The sequence below is a fragment of the Drosophila tropicalis genome, unplaced genomic scaffold (genome assembly GCF_018151085.1).
Source record: "Drosophila tropicalis isolate 14030-0801.00 unplaced genomic scaffold, ASM1815108v1 contig_878, whole genome shotgun sequence".
NCBI classification, from domain to species: Eukaryota; Metazoa; Arthropoda; class Insecta; order Diptera; family Drosophilidae; genus Drosophila; species Drosophila tropicalis.
Genome location: NW_027173374.1, coordinates 8,154,102 through 8,178,003, shown reverse-complemented (window position 1 = coordinate 8,178,003; position 23,902 = coordinate 8,154,102). Strand labels below are relative to the sequence as shown.

The 23,902-nt window shown below is 38.7% G+C and overlaps 3 protein-coding genes across 3 annotated transcripts; 2 read left to right on the top strand and 1 right to left on the bottom strand.

The window, feature by feature from the left end:
- On the top strand, positions 1-23,725 carry abs (ATP-dependent RNA helicase abstrakt). The gene is given in 8 exon segments (XM_068298891.1): positions 1-1,105; positions 14,487-14,627; positions 14,692-14,886; positions 14,888-15,433; positions 15,501-16,465; positions 16,531-17,533; positions 18,871-19,038; positions 21,729-23,725. Coding segments are annotated over 8 exon segments (4,926 nt in total). The 5' UTR covers positions 1-1,069; the 3' UTR covers positions 23,601-23,725.
- LOC137585172 (uncharacterized) lies at positions 19,093-20,123 on the bottom strand. The gene has a single exon (XM_068300841.1). The coding sequence runs from the start codon at positions 20,052-20,054 to the stop codon at positions 19,149-19,151; it is 906 nt and encodes a 301-aa protein (XP_068156942.1). The 5' UTR covers positions 20,055-20,123; the 3' UTR covers positions 19,093-19,148.
- On the top strand, positions 20,401-21,413 carry Vha13 (V-type proton ATPase subunit Vha13). The gene is made up of 3 exons (XM_068300842.1): positions 20,401-20,575; positions 20,796-20,896; positions 20,970-21,413. Exons 1-3 carry the CDS (start codon positions 20,494-20,496, stop codon positions 21,138-21,140), a joined length of 354 nt encoding a protein of 117 aa, XP_068156943.1. The 5' UTR covers positions 20,401-20,493; the 3' UTR covers positions 21,141-21,413.
- Positions 23,726-23,902: the final 177 nt, after the last annotated feature.

Genomic DNA, 23,902 nt, shown 5'->3' with positions numbered 1-23,902 from the left:
TTCGTAGAGTTCAGAAGTACGGCCCGCGTCAGAAATTGATAAATATGTTTTGTTTTTGGAAATGAAAAAGTTATTAACTAAATATACATGCAACAACTAACAACAACTAAAGAGAGTTTGTTTCGCGGTGTCGGGGAGAGGTTTGATTTTTATCACTTCGCATACGGTAAAACGGCAAAATGATCGAGAAGCGGTTCGTGTGGGATTTATAAAACATTACTTCGATTAAATTGAAATTTGCTGCGACCAAATAAGTAAGAAATCGAAAGCCCAGTAAATGTTTAATTTTCGTTTTTAATATTGTGAGTCAACAGCAAAATAGCGAAGCACAACACCTTGCGAACGAGATAGTGTTTGTAGCGCGAGTTTTATGGTTTTTTGTTCGACGGCCCTGAAAAAGCCAGTTTTCCAATTTGTGTTTCAAATAATTTTAGAATTTTCACAAATCGACGCAATTTCCGCCTCAAGAAATGCAGTTCAAAGTGAATTTGTGAGAAAAAATAAAAGAAAAGGCAGCAGCAGGCAAAGCAAATAAAAGTCACGCGTGCTAGTGTGTGTGTAAGTGTGTGATTGTGATTCGAGTACACAAGCAAGAGGAAGGAGAGAAAAGAATTAAATAAAACGCTAAGTGCAAAACGTAGAATGAGAGACGACGAGGCATTTATACGAAATTTAGTGAAAAAGTAAAATAAAAATCCAAAAACAAAAGATGTTAAATTCAATAATGTGCATTTAAGAAAAGGTGAAATACGGCAACGCAAACACAACATCAGCAGGCTAAAACGCAACAGTCGAAGACCAATAAACACGGCCCCGCCTCTTCCCCCCCTCAACGTAAACAGAAGAATATCTAAGACAGTGTGGCGTTGTCGTACGCTGGCGTATTTCTTTGTTTTGTTTGGTTTCTTTCTACGTTCACCCACACACGCACGCATCCGACTCAGAGAATACAAGGACAACGGACAACACCAGCACCATCAGTAGTCATAGTAGAAGGACCAGCCGCACAGTGGAGCAGAAATTTGGCTGTCAACAGCTGTGGCGGAGCTGACCAACTACAACAATAACAATGGACACATTTCGCAAGTGGCTAAACAAACCAAAGGTACAGTTCACTGATAACCCAAATTATAATTACAGCTTATCACTCACCACCACCATTCCACCTAAAAGCTAAAAATAATTAATTAAGACGAATAACAACAAAAAACAACCACAAAAGAAACTATATGCACACATACACAAGCACATCTATATACATATACAATTACATGCTTACAGACACACACACATGTACAGCCGTAAAATGGTGTCAAAGCAACTCTGTGTTTCTGTTTCGTGTTAACTGTGCCGTTGTGACGTCAGCGCCATTTGCTTATGGCCCTGGTACAAAGCGTTCATTAAAGTGCTCTCACTCTCTGTCTGTCCCTCTCCCACGCTCTCTCTGTCTCTCAGTTGCACTAGTCTCTCGCAGCTGGGTTTTAACCGCAATTTTTATTTTCCTTGTGTGCATGATGATTAATTCGATTCACTGACTACACTACAAAAAAAAAAACAGTTGCATTAACAAATATGGCAACTGCATACACACAAAGTAACGACAATTCCATGTGGATTAATACCCTGTATCTAAGAGTTTGCATATAACTGTTATGAATGAACATTAAAAGCTTCCCAGAAATCGCTCGCCGGTAAACATTGTAGGATTTACCTTAATCTTGGGCCATATAAAACGATATTTATTCACTTTTTTGAAAGGTTTTTGTAAGCTCTATTATTGATGTGATGTTCTTCTCTCATTCATTTTAATGGGGCAGGGAAGAGCAATGACAAGCACATGCATTGATACACCCACGTGAGCACACACACACCACACACTATGGCGCCATACTCTATTCGTGCTGCAAATTATAAGCAGAGCTGCTGGCTAATTTATGTATCTACACATCTGGCAATTGGGACGGGGGGGAAATTCTCGATTCTCGGTCGGGGAAAAACCCCAAGTCAGTGGAAAATAACTAGAGAAAAAATCAGTGTCAACAGTCTATAATTTATGCATACATATGTACATATGTTTGTATAGAAAATTACAGATTTTCATCTAATTTGTCTAAATTTAGAACCTGGAATCAATGTGAATGTGTGTGTGTGTGTGTGTTTTAAAACTTTATAAATAACATTTTCTTTATATGCCACACCCACCCGCTTCTCTTATCAATATACATATGTATCTTCGTTTTTTATGTCAGTCATGTCAAATCATTTGACTATTTGATTTGTGCCACACAAAAATATTAAAGAAACAAAATATTAAAAGCAATTTACATGCGATTTCATTTAATTTGAATAACATATACATACATACATAGGTACATAAATATCATCAAGGTATGTATATGAAATGCAGGTGTGTGTGTGTGTGTTTGAGAGTACTAGTTGCGACCCTGGAATATCTACCTGGAGGTCAGTGTCGGTAATTCAAATTGAAAACAAATAAATACACATAGCACAATAAAGGCAACAGATGTTTCCATAGGGCTTCAGATTTCATTGAGTTAGAGAAGTAAAATGTATCTATGTATCATATGTGTGTGTGTAGTTGTTTCTACATATAGATGATTGCTTTTCAAGTGCTTCAGTCTATCCACTTCTCATTGGAAACTTGATGTTTTTTTTTTGTTTTCTGTGCTTGGCAATTAGATAAGATTATGAACAAATCACGTTTGATTGCATGTGATATGATTACAATAGGGAAGAGAGAAACAAAGACAAAGACAAAGAAACTGAATAGTATTGGTTTTTATATTTTTGGCAAATACTTTTCACTCATCATTCGTATTCCGGTTGCCTAGTTTAGAAGCACACTTTTCTCTCCAGCTCATAAATAAACTTGTTACGTTTTCCTCATTTTCTTTTGCCAGCCAGCCAGCCAACCAGCCACGCGAAGTGAAATAGAAAATGCATGAATAAAGTAAAGTTTTCTTCGTCTTCGTTTTCGTCTTTGTCTCTTTCATTCATTGACTGCAATTTTTTCCCTCTTCCTATGCACAGATGTGGGGGCCTTTGTGTGGCAACTTTCCTTTTGTCTGGTCTAGAGGTAACAGCGTTGCCAGATTTTAGATGCATCTTTATTGCATCACTCAAGCCAAACGCAAGGCTTAAATCCTTTGACCTACTTTTGTACTACCTAAGCAAACCGACTTATGAATTGCCCATAAGATGCAATTCCTCCATTCTCGTTGCATTGCCACATTCATGATTCATGCTATTAAAAAATACAAGACACAAGTTTATAAAACTCCATTGAGACAACTCAGCACAAATAAAACAATGGGATTCGCCAACAATAAAAAAATAGGCAACAGCAAAAAAAAAGCAACCTAAACTCAAGAGTCAGTGGGGCACACGCCACAGGCGTCTTGTAATTGATTATCAGATGCAAAAATAAAGACCTACAAAATATATATACATATGTATATATATACATATGTACATATAAACAAAAGCATTGCATCATTCTCAAGCTCACTTTAAATATACATACATACATACATGGAAAAACAGTTCACATTGTTCCTTTTAGACGGTGAAATTAGAGTTAATACATACATTCTTTCTGCCTATTGTAAAAAATATTTAACACGTGTAGAGAACTGATAAGCAAGAACCATTTGAAAAGAAAGGAAACGATAAATATAATCTTGAGCATAAAAACATAAGTTTTTTTATGTATGTATATTTTTATTTTATGAGTAAAAATGGCAAAATTTGAATAATTTATTATTATTATCCAAGAATATCCGCGCAATTGAGACGTTTGAGCCCCTTGAAGTGAGATTTACTTTAAAACTTGTCAAAAACCTTTTTAAAATCTACAAAAAAAGTTCTTTAAATTTAAAAAGGAAAAACAGTTATAAGTATTAACTTTCTGATCTGTAAGACATAAGATAGACAGAAGATTTTTATGTTTAAAGAGAGGTTTAGAGATTTTCTTTGGCCTATATCTTTCTCTCTCCAATCATTGGAAGCTGACATTATAAACAGATTTTTCCCAGTGGTTGATAGTTTGATGTTCCTGGTGAACGAGATTGATTGTCCTGACAAAGAAGAGGATCAAACACAATTGGATTTCCGTTGAGGCTTTTGAATCTAGAAATATCTAAAAATTAATAAAAAAAATTGTTAAATTCCATAATAACAGGGTAACTTTAATACGGTGTCGCTTCGAAAAGGAAATACATATGGCAGATTTTTCTTTTAAATAATAAACATATGCAAAAATAAAAAATGATTGTGGGTGTGTTTAGAGTAGCCTAAGGCATCTTTTTCTTCTTCAGCACTACACGCACACACATACACACGCATGTGGGTGTGTGTTAACATGTTGGAATGCCAATATTATAGTAGAACATTCGCTGCTGCTGCCTACCTGTTGATGATGATGAAATTGCTTTGTTTAATGTTCTCAGAATGGCAAATTAGAGCTTGAAGTTCAACAACATGTTTTTTCCTATAGTGTATAAACATTCGTTCATAGGAAGTTTGCCTTTGGCATTTGTGTGCGTCATTAACGCAATTGAAGGTGGCATTGAATTTTTTTATAACCAACACACACACACACGCACACACACACAAAATATAGAAACAAAAGCAAAAAAAAAGAGCTCCAAACCAAATTATAAAAAAGTGAAATCTATTTTTCGTATTTTTTTGGTGGGTGGGGGCTTAAAATGAGGCACATTGGCCGTAACAGTTTCAATCTCAATTGTTTTTTTCTCCATTTTTCTAGTTTTTACAATAATTTGCTCGACTTCTTGTTGTGGTTGTTGTTGCTGGTGGTGTAATTAAAGTCTGTTGCGTCGAAATCGGCCATTAACACAATAAACTCTGACTGGGCTGTCTGTAAAATGAAAGAAAGAAACCAAAAAAAAAAAAAAAAAACCCCATGAGCTGGCAAAATACACTATAAAAAAGAGCGCATTACAATTGCAAAGAGTCATGATTGAGACTTGTGTTTGAGAGGCAGAAGGGGAGGAAATTGTGGAAAAGATTGAGAGAGTTGTGGGCTAGTTTAATGCGGTAGCCTAACATGACAACTGGCGTAAAATTCATTTATTTACGCTTTCTTAACCCACTAAAAAAATGGAGAGAAAAAAACCATAAAGAGATATTGTTGTTATTGTTGTTGTTGATGAGGAAGTCAATAAGTAAAGAAAAGGCTTTAGGATTTCAGTTGTTCATTTAGTTAGCGAGGTCAGTCAGGAGAGGAAACATTTTCTTTAGCCCTTCATCACATTCATCACATTGAAATGCATTATGAAAATGAAATAAACACATGGCGTTCGTCATATCTTACAACTAGCTGCAATCTGTGTGTGTGTGTGTGTGTGTGTGTGTGTGTGTGAGTGTGTTGGTGAAGTGAATGTGAATGGTGGCTAGCGGCCGTTTATAACACCTACCGCCCGGCCTATACCTCTTCAACCCAACCCCGGTGCGGCCTGTTGCGCGTGCCAAAGCCAAACACAAACACAATCAACTAAAGCAACAACAACCTGTTTTTATTTGTTGCACGAATCATTTTTTTTTTTTTTTTTTTTTTTTGGGCAATATTGACATGTGCGATGACGGCGCCGCTGATGCCGCCACCTCCACCACCGCCGCCGACGTGATGACGCCGCCGTAGTCGCTGCCGTTGCCATTGCCGTTAACAACTCTCTCAGCTTCAAAAGCGTTGGCCTCATTTTTCCCCTCCAATATGTGTTCTAGAGTAAAGGCCGTCAAGAAACATACATAAATATAAAAATTAACCAACAAGAGAGACAAACTGGCAGATTATTTTTCACAATTGACGGATATTTCGTCCAACATATGGGACCGAAGTCTTGTTTTTAGAGAGACTAAATATTTAAAGAAATAATAACAAACATTTGCTTGGCTGTTAATCTCTAGCCTTGGTTCCTTCGAATTTGAGTTTCATTTGCTTATCTTGAAAGTGATTTCGATTTTTCCTTTAGTCAGGGCTATTCCGATTTGCGATTTCAGATTGAAAGTGATATTTAATGTTGATATTTAACATTTCAGAAGGGGGCCAGGAATTTCAAATTACTTTGAAAATTTAATTAACATTTTGTGTTCTATTGAAAAAGTTCTTATGAATATTCATTTTAGACGTAAATTATGAACTGAACTCTAATTTCTATTGATAAAGTAATTTGTCAAGGTACTAGGTTAACGAAAGCGTCTAACAAGTCATTCTGAATAGTTGCTAGTTCTCATAATCGATTGACTACGGTGTGAAATGTTTGCTTCCGTGTGATCTCATTCTCCTTTCCAAGTGTAATAATCAGCTTAACAATTTTATTTGTATATATATAAGCAACTACTTGCTACTGCTTTTCTGTATAGAAATAATTTAATCAAGTTGTTTTCTTGCAACTTTTCCACTTGAAAACTATGCAAATTAATACACCATTAGTTAATAATACAATAGCAGCAGCAACAATAATAAGAATAATAAACAAATACAAACACACACAAAGAATTGTATATGTATATAGTTTGCTTGTGCTGGTTTTAATCAGAAACGAAATAAAAACAAGAACACTGATAACATAAAACGGACGACGACGACAGATGATAGTCGATAGGGCCAACACACGAGCCTCAATAGACGAATAGAAAGAGACACCATTTTTAATACTTAGTGAATAAAATGGGAAATATTCCAAAGAAATAATATTATTTGTCTTTTTAAATCAATCGCTAAATGCCATTGAAAGGGATTTTCTGTTTCTTAGACAATCAAGTGAATTGACAATTCCTTTAAAGAACTCTTAAGAAAACGTCATGTAAATGGTTCCTCCTTAAATTCAAGTGCAGGACATATATGTAAATATTTATGTTAATTGTTAAATGTAACATTTAAATGTTTAGTTTTTATTTTGCTGAAGTTAAAGGTTTTTCTTTTTGTTTAATTGTGAAGTTGGGGGTTTCTTTTTTAATACGTGACATGCTGCACATATTGGCTTTTATTTTTTCTTCTGTGATATCCATTCACTGGCTACCGGATTATGTGAGATACTGTAAATATCTGTGTGTATACATACATATATGTACATACATATATGTATATACGTGTATAAGTAATTTATATTTTTATCGGCCCCCCTTTTCTCATTGGCAGATAAGATTATGCAACATTTTCATTTTACAGCCCATTTGTTGCACGCTTCGACAGAGTTTTCCCTCCCTTTTTATCTTTCGTTTGTGTTAGTTATGCTTCTTGATTATAATTTTTTCGACTTGCGGAAGAAATAAGAAGAGAGTTTCAAAAAATAAAATAAAAATAAAACACAACCAAACAAGAAGTATAAAAAATTGTTTAAATATTTGTTAGTAAGTTAATCCGTTCAATTTCCTGTTACAACGTTGCCTTTTATTTTTGGTTAAGTTTATTTCACATATCAAATATGTCAATATTGCTTAAACTGACTGAAAATGTGTGTTGTGGTGTGTTGGGTGTTTGGCGGCAGCTGATAAGAAAATGCCCTGACTTCTGCCCTCATGGGTCCCCCCCTATGGCCTGCATGCCTGCCTGCCTTGCTTGCGGGAATGATGAGGCGTATGGTTATAAATTTATCAAAAGTTTATATATGGATCTCTATTTTTGGCACAATTTATGCAGCCTCAATGCAGACGATATTCGATTTGGTTGGTCTACGTTTTTGGCTCTTATTTATATACATATATATTTTTTTTTATGTCAAGTATTCGTTACGGTTTTTCACCTAGCCACCGCACACAGACACAGCCATTTTCCAAACCAAAAAATACCACATTTCATTTGAAAACTGACGGCGCGAGTGGAAAAAAGTAAAAGCGGTGAAATTTTCCACATTCACATCACAAATCGATCTTGTCTGGGGGAAGAAGAGTGCAACGAACGCCATTGCCATTGCCACTGCTCCATACACTAGTGTGGCACTTTCGAATGGTGGCGGTGGCGGCGGCGGCAGCGTCAGCGTCAGCTTTTCAATTGTAGATTACATTACCCGGCTCCATCTACTCCTCCAGCTCCTCGTCGATGTAGTTTTCTCATAAGCTAAGCTCAAATACTTATTACCTAATCCCTAAACAGTGGGCGACAGCGCAGATAGCCCTAAAGAGCGGCGAGCGGCGTCTTTACAGTCAGTTTGTCAGACTGTGGATGGACGTGCCAGTTGGTGTGCTTATCAGCAAACAGTGCGCCATTGTTGCCACCATCGTCATCATCATCATCATCATCATCGACATCGACAGCAGTTGCATAAGTTGTGTATTTGTGTCTGTGTGTGTCCAGCATATCAAATGCGAGAGAATTGAGAGTATGAGGTGGCGCGTGTGGCCAACTACGACGCCACCGCCCACGTTTCTTCCAATGTTCATTGTCCGTCAGTCTGCGGTTATTCAATTACCAACACTTCCGAGTTGGTGGCACTTTAACCTCCAAGTGAAAGTGAAAGCCATAGCGATTTCTCATTTTTTGTCATCAAAACGAAAAGTAAGCCTAAAAATAATGTTAACTTGTAATTACGTCTTAATTAGGCCTACTCTGAACTAAAACCAGAGGACTAGGGCGTAAATTTGTCTATGACGCAATGTTGGTTGACTTTTTCCAAATGACTGACTCTTGTTAAAAAAGGTTTGACGTTACTTAACAGGTTCCTTAATGTTGATTTTCCGTTTACAATCTTACTTTTTTAAATTAAGCAATTTGGGCCAAAAGAAAATGTGATATTACAAAGAGAATCTGGAAATAAATCATAAAGAGGCTATAAAAGTTCCAACTGTTTTATATCTAGCGATAATGTCAGACACAATAACAAAAAATAACACTAAAAAACCAATAATAACAAAAAGAAAAACACAAAAATTGGTAAAACAATTTCGGCCTTGTCGACCTAGTTAAGTGGTTGGTTAACTGGGATTGCAACACACCTGACGAGAAGAAGAAAAAGAAGAAATAGGCGAAGGAGAGGAGGGGGAGGCCTTCACTCATGAATATGCAATAGGGTTTAGCCCTTTCTTCTGCTTTGTTCACAATTGTTAATCAATTTATTAAATGACGTTTATTCATTGACAGCTGGTTTTGTTTTTATGCTTCTCCCTCTCTCTTTCATCTGTTTTTTGGGCTCTTCCGCATTGATTACTACTCCCTCTGCTGTTGCTGTCATCTCATCTCATCTCATGTCTCATTCTCTCTCACACTACTTACCCATTCATCGTAATCATCGTCATCATCGATTTGTGGGGGGGAAGGGGAACTGTTTGGAAACGTGCATGCAAATTTGATGTGTTAAGAAATTGTATTCATTATTGGATGACATAATGAAATGTCAACTCTGTTTGTCTCTCTTTCTTTCCGATTATACCAATTTGTATTTTTTGGGTCGTTCACCCAGCTCCGAGGATCGTTTAGGCTTATTTTTGGGTTAACTTCCTGCTTCCGTAAATTGTGCGAAATATTTGCAAGTTGAATGCACTATGTCAATTTGCTGGAATTGCAAATAAAAGCCATTTACGTCTCATATTCTCTTGTCCTTTCTCATTGTATTTCACTCATTGTCCAATAATCTCGCGTATAAAGTGAATTGAGAAAGAGAATGCCAACATTTAAATATATTGTCAGACTTTTCTTCTTTTTTGTTTGCTTATTGTTTACATTGCTTGTTGTTTTTGCCTTATTTGACCATGACCTGCTTTTCCTGCCTGGAAGTCTTATTAAAACAAATGCATTCTAAGAAATTTTTGTATTCACGTGTATCATAAATTTGGATGTTTGTGGATTTCTACTTATCTTTGTGGCTATTACTCATCCAACTTTTATTTTTTGATTAAAGTAAAAACCAATTTTGTGTTTAAACAATATTTGCGTCGCATTTTCTGTGAGTCATTCAAACATTTATTTTCCCTTTATTTCCCCCTTTTTTCTCTGACTTTCTTTCTCTTAATACATTGTTTCTGTTAATAATTGTAGTGACTAAACTTAGTCTAGTAAGTAAAAGTAAAACATTACGTGTTGTTTTTTTATTTGTTTTATCTAAAACCTCAAGTTTCTGTTCATTTGATTTTTGTCAAGATAAAACTAAATTACAAAAGCAAGCTGAGTTAAACTAAATTTCTTGCAAAAACTCAACTATTACTAGTTAAATATTTCTCAGTTTCTCAGAAACTTATTTTACTTTAAGTGGGATTTTTCATTTAACATTTGTCACCTTTTTTGTTTAAATGTTGCGTAGTGTTTGTTATTTGTTATCAAATTACGCCATCTATGTGAAAATTTAAGGAATTCTTCAATTAAATTATACATTTCATTTAAAATTCGCCGAACTGTGCAAAATTAAATTCAATTAATCAACAAACAGTTAGATATACATATAAAATACTATACTCATTCTGTCGTTGCCAATTCCCATCGCTCAATTAATCGATTGTACTCAGGTGCTGGCATTTGCTGGGCGAGTGGGGGAGGACGTAGGGGAAACCTGGGGGCTTGGGTAATTTGCTCCTCGTTAGGAGGTCAGACTTTGCGACATTATTAGTGTGGGGTGTAATCAAAGTCTTCAATTGCCAACAATATTTCTCAATTGATGACTGATTGAATTGAAAGAAAAGAAAAGTTTTGTTTTTTTGAGACAGGCAGACAGTTATAAGTACTTTAAGTACATACAATCCTATATTATATACATAAATATGTATATATTAGCATGTGTGGGTGTGTGCGTGTCCCTCATGACATATTTTCAATGTCAAGTGCGTGAATAGACAACAAACAATGGTTGGTGAGACCAATGATCATATGAAAGAGGAGAGCCACACAGCTATTCAAGTGTCTCATGGCTCGCATTTCAATTTCCCCAGCCAAGCAACCAACCATCTAACCAACGTCAGCAATTCAGTACAAAAGCCTTGGGGAGGAGGACGTCCTGCACGAAGCGCTCACTCTATGCGTTTTCATCGACCTTGTCCTGGTCACTGTTCAAGGATTTATTCAATGCTTGTTGCTTTTTTAGGCGAAGACTTTTTTGTGTGCTCATTTGACGTCATTTGCAAAAGTGGTTGGCCAAATATTTACCATTTAAGCCATTTATCAGCACATTAAAGTAAAAATTATATGAAATCCTTTCTCAATGCCCTATCGCAACAGAGTTATTTAAGCTTTTGATTCTACATATTAATGTTAGAGATTTGCTGCATGCCTACCTCATTATATAAAATGAACTTGTTTTTCATTAATTGCAAATTTTCTATTGAAATGTTTTTATTGGAATTAGTTAATTGGTTATTTTTGTTTTAGGTTTTTTTATTTTTATTGCTTTTTACTTTGAAATGAACTCAGTAGCCGCCCACAACCTTCCGTCATACCAGCAGCACCTCCGCAGTTCATTTCACTTGAAATCAAAAAGAGATTGTGTTTATATATCATCTCGTAAATGGAACACTAACGACTTACATTTCACTCATCATTACCTTTTTGTTTATTGTTAGCAGAATGAAAAACCAGTTTTCTTACCGGAAACTAATTTATCGATGCTCCAATAGTTATTAATACAAAGTAAGCAGTCTTTAGACCTTTGAAAACTTATCATTTATCCAGAGATTATACAGTGAAAATTGCCTAAATGGGCATATCTTTTTACCAATTTGAAGGATTTTGAATCGTATTTCTAAATACTTCTCTCACTTAATTTTATGTAATTTAAATGGGATGTCTCAATATAAGATAATAATAAACAAAATTGCAATACTAATGGATATTTTCGTATCATAGTTAATTGCACAATTCTGCTGTTGTTTGTTGTTTGTTTTTCGTCAATTATGTGTCATTTAGCAGTGTGTTTTTTTACAAATTGCATCTCTGTGCGATGTATCCATCATAAGTCACGAATTGTAATTTCCTGTGTGGCACATTAAAATTTTAGCAGCAAAAGGCCTTTTTGTACAAAGAATTGCCATTAACACAAAAGTCAGGGGGGCATCCTTGGTGGTGCTGACTGGTGGTGCGGCTGACTTCCGTTTTGTTGCCACTTACATGCGTGCAATGAATGGACGTGTGGAGAGTGGAGAGGAACTCGAAAAACACACAAGCTTGAAATTCTTAATTAGGCTTTAATTTTTCATTGCTCTTTATTTGTTGTTGTTGTTGTTGTTGGGCATTAAAATTTCGTATGAGAAGTTGTAAATAAAATTTGGTATTAATTATAAGAAACATGTTATTGTTATTTCAACGTCATTCAAGGCTGGTCATTGACTTGGCCATTCATTTCAGAATGTGTGTGTTTCAAATTTCTGTTTTAAAATGATCAAAATACATTGTAAATAGAGAGAAAGTCTCAAGATTTGATATTACATCACTCATACGCAATGTTGATCTAAATAGAGTCCCAATCTTAATCAGGTTTCATAAAATTTTAAACTTAATATTAAGCTGGAGTAAATGATTAGAAACATTGTCTTTGGTCAAGGCAGATTGAGAGGTGAATTTGTATACTTCAAGTGATATAACTCATACGACAAGTAAACCGTTTAAGACATCGTCGATACATGTTGTTTCTGAAACCAAGTTTTTAACAATCTATACCAGAAGTAAGCTTAAACAAACCTACTAGGCGCAATTTTTCTTCAAGTAAGGGAGAGAGTGGGATAGATATTTTTCATTTAGCAAGAAATTGTTAGAATTTTTTGGTTATTGTCAGACTTGAACTTTTGTCGAGCTGTTTAAATTCAAATTCTTAACAACCAACTGTGGATAATTTGCTTTGTAATAAAGGAGGAGCGGAAGAAGGTATGATATTTCGTTTCTATTAGCAATTCATTCCGAATCACAGACGAAACTTATAACCAACCACTTCAGCCATTCACCCACAATTCCTCAAGTCCTTTGAAACGCGCAATAATTTGACGTCGCTCTGAAACGAACAAGAATGAAGAGAATGAGATTCCGACCTGGTGGACGGGAACAGTCCGAGACACGTTGTGTGTGTTGAGGAGTCATTGAACTGTTTACGCACGGCCTTGCTCATTTAATTGTACTTTGTATATTCATCTACATAAATACATACATTCGTATGTATATACATATTTATGTACATACATAATGCTTAATTGTTCGAATTGTTATTATTATTATTCTTATTCTTGCTATGCGAGAATCATAGACATGGCCTTAAAGGAGCTTTGCCCTTTTATTTATTTCTTAGTTAAACAAATGAGCCGTCTATACTCTACTCTGTACATAATCTTTAGGTGTATGGGTGTGTGTTTTTATCGTTTATCAATTCATCGATTTGCTGCGTGATTCCAACACATTTCGATTCTCTTTGCACTGACTCCCCCACCTGTTTTTAATGGCGTAACTGGAACTGCAATTGGAAATCTAACTGCACAATGTAATTAACCTTTTGTTGTTGCACAAATTTCCCTTGAACAACTTGTAGTACATACATGGATACTACCTGATCAGGCGACACCACCCGACCCCAAACCCAGTTTTTACACTTCTCTTTCGCCCTCTCCCTATCATTAGTCGAAACGACGCCTCTGCTGGTTGTCGAACTGCGCAGTTTTTAAACGGCAAAGCGCGTAAAGTCAACGCTTTTTGCTGGTTTTTTTTTTGACGTGTTTAACTTTAAAATAAACACATTTCGCGTACATTTTGTTAACTGCTTTTCTTTGCCCCTTCTACACATCCCCCTCGGACTTGAAATTTTATATTTAAACAGAGCAAAAAAGAAGCTCTAAAGATAGAGAGAGAGAGACAAGAGCAAGGCACAAGGTGAGAAGATTTTGAATTTGCAAATATGCAAAAAGATGGAAAACAGCAAAAACAAGTTCAAGTGTCGATAACTTCTCTCTCTCTCTCTCTCTCGATCTGTATCTCGATTTTGCTCTCTCCTTAGCCATTTGATTCCACCTTGATCATGTTATCAGAAAAACGCACGTGATGGCTATGTTGTCTGCAATTCATAATTTTTTGGTTATTACCAGGCTCAAAAGGACTAATCGACTAGGTATCTAAAAATTCTGATTGATGAAAAAGCGTCTTGACAAATCCGTGACTCTTAATCAGTTTTCCAGATCGAATCAAGAGAACTTAATTAAGAAAGTTTAATTAATTTAAAATGACAGTTTTACGTGACGGTTGTGAAATTCGAGAATGATTCAAATTTCAAACACGTCAAGTTCAGTTGTAGCATAATCAATTAAAAGTGTGTTATTGAAACTAAATCCTTTGTAGTATGATCTTCTTGTCCATTTAATGGGACAGAGTTAATTGAGTCATCCAGACATGCTCGAGTTCAAGTTTAATATTGTTCCCCTCATTACAATTTGTCGCATTGAAGCGTGATAAGGCATTCCCGTTTGGTTGGCACTGGGATTGGGCCTGGGACTGAGACAGACATCTTATCTATGTTACTCATTTTGTTGTTTTTTCTTTTTTTTTACAGGCTGATGACAAATCTTTGCTGGCTCGCTTCTATCATGCAGATCGCTCACTTACAGCGGTGGCCAGTGAACTGGACAGTTTCGATGGACGCGCCGAGCCGGATCGATGTTCCCGGTTGGTCAGCAGATTGCGACAAAATCAGGTAAGAGAATAGCCCCTCTTTTCAATAAATAAGCCATAGAATTAAAACGTGTCTTTGCTTTTAGGACAAAGTGCTGGCCATAACAAATTTAATAATGGAAGAACTTCTCGGCGAAGATCGTGATCCGCGTGCATTTCGTGCGAAATTTCCTGAAGAAGTGTTGCAGGAGAATCTGGCCGGTCAGTTGTGGTTTGGAGCAGAGTGTTTGGCAGCCGGCTCTTCTATTATGAACCGTGAGGCGGAGAGCAAAGAGATGCGCCCCCCTGGCCCAGGCGGTGACCAAAAGTCTGGGCAATGTACGTGTTCTGCTGCGAGATCAGTGCCTGCGGAATAATGTGCCGAACAGCAAGACATTGCATTTGGATTTTAATGACTCCACAACGGAACAGCTTTACGAGAGTCTCAAGATCTTTGATCGCCTCTTTGCCGAATTCGAGTTGAGCTATGTGAGCGCTATGGTGCAGGTGAAATCGCGTCATGAATACGAAATGCAACAATGGATTGGTGTGCTTTTCTCGGAAACATTGCAACGGGCCTTAAAGATGGGCCTGCTCGATCAGGAAATGGTTGATGCCTTTGATCCGGGCCTAATGTTCTCTATTCCACGCCTGGCAATTGTAGCTGGCTTGGTCGTCTATAACAAGGGACCACTTAACATGGATATGCCGGGGGATCAGTTGTCGGAAATGTTTCGACCGTTTCGCACTATTCTCATCAAGATTCGTGATTTATTACGCAATCTAAATCAGCAAGAGCTCTATCAATTGGAGAAAGTGCTATGCACCAATGAGGATATCAACACAAAGGTAAGATGGGAAAGTCAAAACGAAGAGTGAGGACAATCGCAAAGTTAATTGTTTAATTTTTCTCTAGGTTCCCCTCGGATCGAGTAGTATTGAAGCGCCCAGTCAACAAGACTATAGCACAGCAAACACACACAGGACTTTGGAGCGTTTAACGGTGGATCAGCGCAACAATAATAATAATATTAATAATAATAGTAGTAGTAGTAGTAACAACAGCGGTGCACCTTCTCTACAGGAGGAAGCTAGTCACCGTTCTCCGTCCATGTTGTCACTATCCACCGCTTCGCCAACGCCCTCACACTCCATTGGGTCGACATTTTCGGCGGATGATGATGATTTAGTGGGTAATGATGACAGTGATGATGATGATTTAGTGGGTAATGATGACAGTGATGATGATGATACAACGGATGAACATTTATTGGATGACATTGTGGCAGCCGATTGTGCCTCAGGCTATCTCATACCGAATACGAATCTGGGCAATTTGTTACAACCTCAACAAGTTACGCTCACTGATAATTTCGTGGCCAGCGAAGACGATGAGTTTGGACAGGTCTCGGCAGGAGCTAATGATGAGGAGCCCAGCACAAGTGCTGCCACCCGGCATCTGCAACGTTTGCGTCTGCCAAGCAGTGACAGTTGCGACGATGCCGAAAGCGGCCACAACAATGCAACGACAATCAAATCTGTAGATTCTGATGGGCAACAGCAGCACCAGCAGCTTACCAGCAGTCGGCAGCGTCATAGTCATCATCACCACCGTCATCATCTTCATCACCATCATCGTCATAGTCATAGTAGTCATAGCCATCATCACCAGCATCATAGCCAACCACATCCACATCGCACCAGTCGGAGTGGCCGCAAACGTTGCAGTATGGAGTCGGCCACTGATGTGGATGTCAATGTTGTTCAACCGGAACCCGAGCCTGAACTGGGCAGTGCCAGTGCTGACAATAGCACAGCCTCCTCGCTATCCGATGATATCTCCTTGGCCATGCGCAACACAACAGCACGCCTAAAATTCAAGTGAGTAGGAGTAATTGCTATTTGCGTTCATTTCGGTTTACTAATCGATATCTGCTATTTTGCAGGAGCACTGAGAATCTGCTGCATCGCCTGTTTGTTTGCATTGCCGGCGTAGCTGATCAATTGCAAACGAATTTCGCATCAGATTTACGCCAAATATTGCGAAGTGTGTTCCTCATGAATGTGTCCTCGTCGCAGGAGGAGATTGATGACATACCCGAAAAGACAAAGGAGTCGGAACTGTTTGAGTTTCGTGCCTCCGAGAATGATGTGATACAAGAGAGCGCTGGCTCTAACCAAAGCATTTACTCAGCTGAGGAAGTAAATCCCGAGCTGGACAATGTGTTCAGCGCCAGTGGAGCTCGTCATTCTGCTGGCGCCAGTATGCAACGCAATCACACAACAATTGACAACAATAATAGCACCTCAAGTAGTCCGCCAGACGCGACAACAACAACCACAACAACTCGTAGTCATGTGACACGAAGCCGGAGTCTGGGTGATCAGGAGGTTGTTGCCACCGCTGCCGCAGCTGCTGCTGCTGCAGTAAGCGAAGAACGTGAGTTGCAGCGACAACGTAACAATTCCGTGGGTAGCAATACACCATCTAGTGCCTCCTCTTCTTCAACAAGCTCGAGCTCAGAGCAGAATTCGCCTGTGAGTATGCGCAGTGGCACTGGCCGTCGCCGTCATCAGAGCAACAATGAAACACAAATGCCCGCGACGACGACGACAACTATGAACGCAACGACAGGAACGGGGACACTAGCGCCTCCTGCTTGGATACCCGATGGCAAGGCTCCACGTTGCATGTCCTGCCAGACGCCTTTCACTGCCTTCCGTCGGCGCCATCACTGCCGCAATTGTGGTGGAGTTTTCTGTGGTGTCTGCTCCAATGCATCTGCACCGCTACCCAAATATGGTCTAACCAAGGCGGTGCGTGTCTGTCGTGATTGTTATGCACGCGAAATTCGCTCCAGCGGGGGAGGTGGAGTCGGTGCTGGAGGAGGCGTGGTCCAAATGCAGAGACAACAAGCTCCCATTAGACCGCAAACTGCAAGCGCCTCTTAGGATTGGCTCCTGGCGCCGTTAGCAGGCGCTGCACATGACCAAAAAGAAAATAAAGAAAAGCAAAACTGTGAATCGCGCAATATCTTTGGAAATACTTTTCTCTGCTATCCTGCGTAATCCTAAAAATCAACAACAACAGCAAACAACTAAACCTTGACAAGACCTATACCACGCACAAAATAATCCGAGTGCATTCCCAATATAGATCGCATACATCTTAGCTATGTACTATATATACACACACACACACACATATATATATATATAAATATAATATATTTTTTTTATTTAGAATCAATGACCATCTAGATGTACAATAAAGAATATTTCGATTCGTGTTAATCAACAATACACCCCATCCCAACAACCCCTTTGTGTGTCCTGTCCTCTCATTGTCCCCTTAACTTTGTCATATCAGCGCCAATATAATGTTTGGCTTTGCATTTCAGTTTTTAATTTTGCATCTTTTGGCTTTTCCGGGGAATCCTTAAAGAATAATAATAGAGAGTGTCGTTGTAGCTTTAATTTTCAAATCTTTAAATGAGTTGACCAACGCATCGTATATATGTATATATATCTATGCATCTATATTTTTTTAGAACTGACGGAGAGAGTATCAAGCAAATAGAATAAAATAGCGAAAATTTGCGAACATTTTTGTGATTTATCATAATAATATTTTATGTATTATAATTGTTTTCTATGTTAATGCGTTTTATTTTGACGTATGTATATGTAATTAAAAGTATATTGGAGAAAAACACAAGTCCTTAAATTAAAATTCAATACAAAAATTATAACAAGCGTACATACATATATATATATATAACTAAATATATAAATATATATTTTCTGAATCAAACTTGTAAAACAATAAAATGTAAAAATAAAAAATTTTAAAATGACTCAAGTTCAAATTTTCTTGCTCAGAGTTGTCACCCCCACTAAAAATGAGCTAGCTGAATCCCGAAACAGATTTTAAAATCCGAAAAGCCTTAAAAAATCTGCAAATATAATGCAGCATTGCCTTTAAAACTTAGATTTCCAAATACGAAATATTGAATTTGAATATTACAGTAAATAAAAATCTTCATTAGTTATGTCAATAATTCGATGAAATTCAATATAAATCGACAACGCTATTCAATTGATGTCAAACGAATCGGCATCAATCTGCCATTTCGATTGAAGCCAGCGTCCTGCGAAGTCATCACTGTAATACATATATCCTCCTCATTTGCTTTTAAGAGAAAAGACATTGTTTAATTGAGAATTAGTTTTGATTGAGAAATAATAATGCCCGGAGTTAATGTGAAGGATGTTGATATGGGCAGTTGTCACCACCGCATTGGCTGCTTATTTCAAAAAAAAAAGGAGACCTCTGTGTGCCCGACCAAATGGAGCACATCAAGACGGCCAAGTTTAAGGAGATTGCGCCGGAGAATCCGGATCTGGACAACGTGACATTAATCGAATTGCCCATCAGATTGTTACCAAACAGAGTGAGCAGGAGAATGTAGCTGACACCCTAATTATATTCGATTAAAATTACAGAATTTCGTAAATTGCAAATAAATGTAATATTGGCTGTAGTTTATTGCTTGATAAATTGTTAGCTAGACCAAAGATTAAAGGACTTCTGATTAGGCGTCTTGAAGCCACGTACGATGGCCTCTGCTTGCCACCAAGAAAACTCTTGCTCCACTTTGCTCGTGTCTGCTACCTTTAACTCGTCCACTTTACTAGTTGACTTCTCCAGATCCTGATAGATGGTCAATTCAGGGGCGGTAACAGGGGCCCCTAAGTCGTCCACTTCACTAGTTGATTTCTCTAGATCCTGATAGATGGCCAATTCAGGGGCTGTAACTGGTTGATGGCCATGGTCGTACACGAGATGTAAATGCACATTCTTGCAGCTTCTTGGCAATTGACTTAACACATCCTTGGGAAAGATTCCCATCCCATTCGCAGGTGCATCCACATCCGTCTGCAGTTCTAGTTCGAGAAACATATTGGTGGTACTCATCTCGCTGCCAAAGATTGCACAGAGCTCATCGCAGGCCATTAGTTGAATAAGAGATTGGTTAATACGGCTCTCAGTTAGGTCAAATTGCTGCTGCCGGACTATGGTGTTATGAGGAATATGTAAGGTATAAGACTCAGTTGCCATAAAGATGGAATTCCCAAACAAAAAGCGGCATTTCTTGACCACACTGCTTTTAAATGCTTGCCGAATTAGCTCTCTAATGGCACTGATGGATTCCTTGGTGGCGGTTGCCTTGGAACGATGCTGCTTCAACTGATGATGGGCAAAGGACTTCTGTGTCTCCTCCTGTTCCTCGTGGACGGCCTCGCTCCATTTTTCTATAAAATACTTATATGTTTTGTATACAAATGGAATCTGCCGCCTCTGATAGAGCAAGTAGTCGAATATTCCATTCACAAACTCCGCCGCTGTGGCAGCTGTAAGAATTTCCAGATTGAGATCCAGAACAATGTTTCTCTCATTTTGGGACATTGATTTAGCAGATTTAGTTAAAAATTTAAACAATTAGGCGCGCAATCAAAGTAAACACAACAATTCTCTCGAACACAAACATGTTTGCGCGGTTTACTCACGAACTCGAACATGTTCGAGCGGTTTACTCACATGTTCGAGCGGCTTAAAACGCGTGAGTAAAACGCACGAACATAAAACCGCTAGAAAATGTTCGCGCGTTATAAAGTGGCGCCCCCTGTTGCCAAGCCAAGAGAACATTTTAGAGTGACCATTTCAAAGTGGCGCCCCTGCGCCCGACAGTTCGTTCGTTAATGGCGTTTTTGTGTATGTGTGTGTGTGTGTGTCACATGATAACTTTTTTCACAGATAAACGTTCCAATTGGAGAGCTCGTCACTTGCTTTTTTCAACTTGCGCGGAGTACAAGTAAAGTTAATTGATTAGCAACCGAAAAAAAACATGGCCAGCCAAACCCAGGGAATCCAACAATTGTTGGCTGCTGAAAAGAAGGCAGCTGAAAAAGTTGCTGAGGCCAGGAAACGTAAGTGTCGAAAACAAAACGAAAAAAAAATCCAACTGGATTGCAGCGTATACAGAAAAAACAACAACAAATGACTGCGATTTCGTTCCATTCGCCATGTTCCACCACCACCCCCCATCGTGACACGAACGTTACGCGAAAGAGTCACATGATTAATAAATAGTAGTTGACAATTTGTTAATAATGATTTTTCACCTTCTCGTTTGATGTTTAAACACAGGCAAGGCAAGAAGATTGAAGCAAGCCAAAGATGAGGCCACTGAGGAGATTGAGAAATTCCGTCAGGAGCGTGAGCGTGCCTTCAAAGAATTCGAGGCCAAGGTGAGATTTGATTATTTTCAATTGCTAACATATCATTTTAATGTCGCCCCCTCCTCTCTGTTTGTGTACATAGCATATGGGCAGCCGCGAAGGAGTCGCTGCAAAAATCGATGCGGACACCCGTGTGAAACTTGCCGATATGGAGCGTGCCATTCAGACTCGTAAGGAACCCGTCATTCAGGAGATTCTCCAATACGTCTACAATATCTCACCCGAGGTCCACAAAAACTACAATGTCAAGTAAGAAGGGAGCGAAATGCTTTCTTACTCCTTCTGCTTGTCCGAGTCCGTGGAAAGGATGGCCGGATTTGGAAAATCATATGTGTAAATTTTGTGTTCTAATCAAGTGTAAATTCAATGTCCAAAAATCCAACTCCAAGTGCAAACCCTATTGCATCTAATTTAGCCCTGTAATAGTTAGTGGAATGATCGAAATCTAAAACTAAAACACAAAATTACTGCTGTATTATTATTCCATATTAAAGTTATATATTTGTTGTTTGTTCTACTTAGAAAATGGGAAAGTTTTTATTTCATTATCAATATCCCAAAATGGTTTATATTTTCTTTTAATTATCAATTTGTGGGAATGTTTTTAAATGTTTCTCTAAATAATCATAATATATATTTATATATTTCTTCTATTATTATTAACCAAGTCAGCTGACTTGATCGCCACTGAGCACCAAATCGAGCACTTTTAACTCATGAGTACTGTTAACTTTTAACTTTACAGAGTTTTCCTTTTAAATATCGTTTGCCAACACTGACCATTAGCCATCAGCTGGGTTTGTTTTCGCGTCTGTTTACGTTTGAAAACGTTTCTTAAATAAAAATGTCGAAAGTTCCAATTAAACGTTATAGAAGAGAATCAAAGTCATCTGGCGATGAGGACGCACTGGCTAACGATGACTATGTTCCGTATGTGCCGGTCAAAGAGCGAAAGAAACAACACATGATGAAACTTGGCCGCATCGTTCAATTGGCCTCAGAAACAAATCAGCACAAATCCTCCAGCGAGAATGAAAACGATGACGACTCCCAGGGTGCTCAAGATGCGGAGACATATGGTCGCAAGTACAACATCAGTTTACTGGATCAACACACAGAGCTGAAGAAAATCGCCGAAGCCAAAAAGCTAAGTGCCGTGGAAAAGCAGCTAAGGGAAGAGGAGAAGATCATGGAGAGTATAGCTCAGCAGAAGGCTTTGATGGGCGTTGCTGAATTGGCCAAAGGCATACAGTATGAGGATCCAATAAAGACTTCTTGGCGGCCGCCGCGCTACATTCAGACTATGCCTGAGAAAGAGCGTCAGGCTATTCGGAAACAGTTGAGAATATTGGTGGAAGGAGAAAATCCGTGTCCACCTATAAGCAGTTTTCGCGAGATGAAGTTTCACAAGGGAATCCTTAATGGTTTGGCAGCAAAGGGAATAAAATCGCCAACGCCCATTCAAGTGCAAGGATTACCCACGGTGCTGTCTGGCCGCGATCTGATTGGCATAGCCTTCACCGGTTCAGGAAAGACTTTGGTCTTTGTGCTGCCTATTATAATGTTCGCTCTAGAACAAGAATACAGTTTGCCATTCGAAAGGAATGAGGGTCCCTATGGTCTCATAATTTGCCCCTCTCGAGAGTTGGCCAAACAGACGCACGAGATCATTCAGCATTATAGCAAGCATCTACAGGCCTGCGGTATGCCTGAGGTGCGATCTTGTCTAGCAATGGGTGGATTACCAGTCAGTGAAGCCTTGGATGTGATATCACGCGGAGTGCACATTGTAGTAGCCACTCCCGGTAGACTAATGGACATGCTGGACAAAAAGATTCTCACCCTTGACATGTGTCGATATTTGTGCATGGACGAGGCAGATCGTATGATAGACATGGGGTTCGAGGAGGATGTGCGCACAATATTCTCCTTCTTTAAGGGTCAGCGACAGACGCTTCTTTTCTCAGCCACTATGCCGAAGAAGATTCAGAACTTTGCACAAACTGCCCTGGTCAAACCTGTTACCATCAATGTGGGCAGGGCAGGTGCCGCCTCCATGAATGTAACCCAACAAGTGGAATATGTAAAGCAAGAGGCCAAAGTGGTCTACTTGCTGGATTGCCTTCAAAAGACTGCCCCGCCCGTGTTAATATTTGCTGAAAAGAAACAGGATGTGGACTGCATACACGAGTATCTGCTACTCAAGGGAGTCGAAGCGGTGGCCATACACGGTGGCAAGGATCAGGAGGAGCGTTCTCGTGCCGTTGACGCCTATCGTGTGGGCAAAAAAGATGTTCTAGTTGCCACAGATGTTGCCTCTAAAGGTCTCGATTTCCCCAATGTCCAGCATGTCATTAATTACGACATGCCCGATGACATTGAGAACTACGTCCATCGCATTGGTCGTACGGGTCGATCGAACACTAAGGGCTTGGCCACAACACTAATCAACAAGATTACCGAGCAATCGGTGCTGCTCGATCTAAAGCATTTGCTTATAGAAGCCAAACAACAGGTGCCGGAGTTTCTGGACGAACTGGCGCCAGAGGCAGAGCATCAACATCTCGATCTGGGCGACTCACATGGCTGCACCTATTGTGGCGGTCTGGGCCATCGCATCACCGAGTGCCCCAAACTGGAAGCGGTACAGAGCAAACAGGCCTCGAATATTGGACGACGCGATTATCTATCAAACACAGCAGCCGATTATTAGGTTTACACTTCTGACTACTACAAAATCTATTACTCTATACATAGCTATCTTTTAAACATAGTTTTATTAGAAGAACTTAAGATGAAAGAAAGAAAATTATATTTAAAATTCAGTTTCCAGACAAATCTACGCCTCAAATGTGAAAGTTTTTGTTTATTTTCCGCTGTGCTGTGTGCCAGACTTAAACCTCCTAATCTGATGAATGAATTAAAACCCGGGAATTCCAATGCAGGCGCAAAGGAAATGTAAATCGTTTGACTTTTAACCTAATTCGCAGAATTGTTTAAAATTTTTGTTTTCAC

Coding starts and splice junctions, on each gene's coding strand:
- LOC137585172 (XM_068300841.1), bottom strand. CDS start 20,054: ATGTCCCAAAATGAGAGAAACATTGTTCTGGATCTCAATCTGGAAATT.
- Vha13 (XM_068300842.1), top strand. CDS start 20,494: ATGGCCAGCCAAACCCAGGGAATCCAACAATTGTTGGCTGCTGAAAAG. Junction 20,576..20,795: donor AGTTGCTGAGGCCAGGAAAC/GTAAGTGTCGAA, acceptor GTTTAAACACAG/GCAAGGCAAGAAGATTGAAG. Junction 20,897..20,969: donor TCAAAGAATTCGAGGCCAAG/GTGAGATTTGAT, acceptor TTGTGTACATAG/CATATGGGCAGCCGCGAAGG.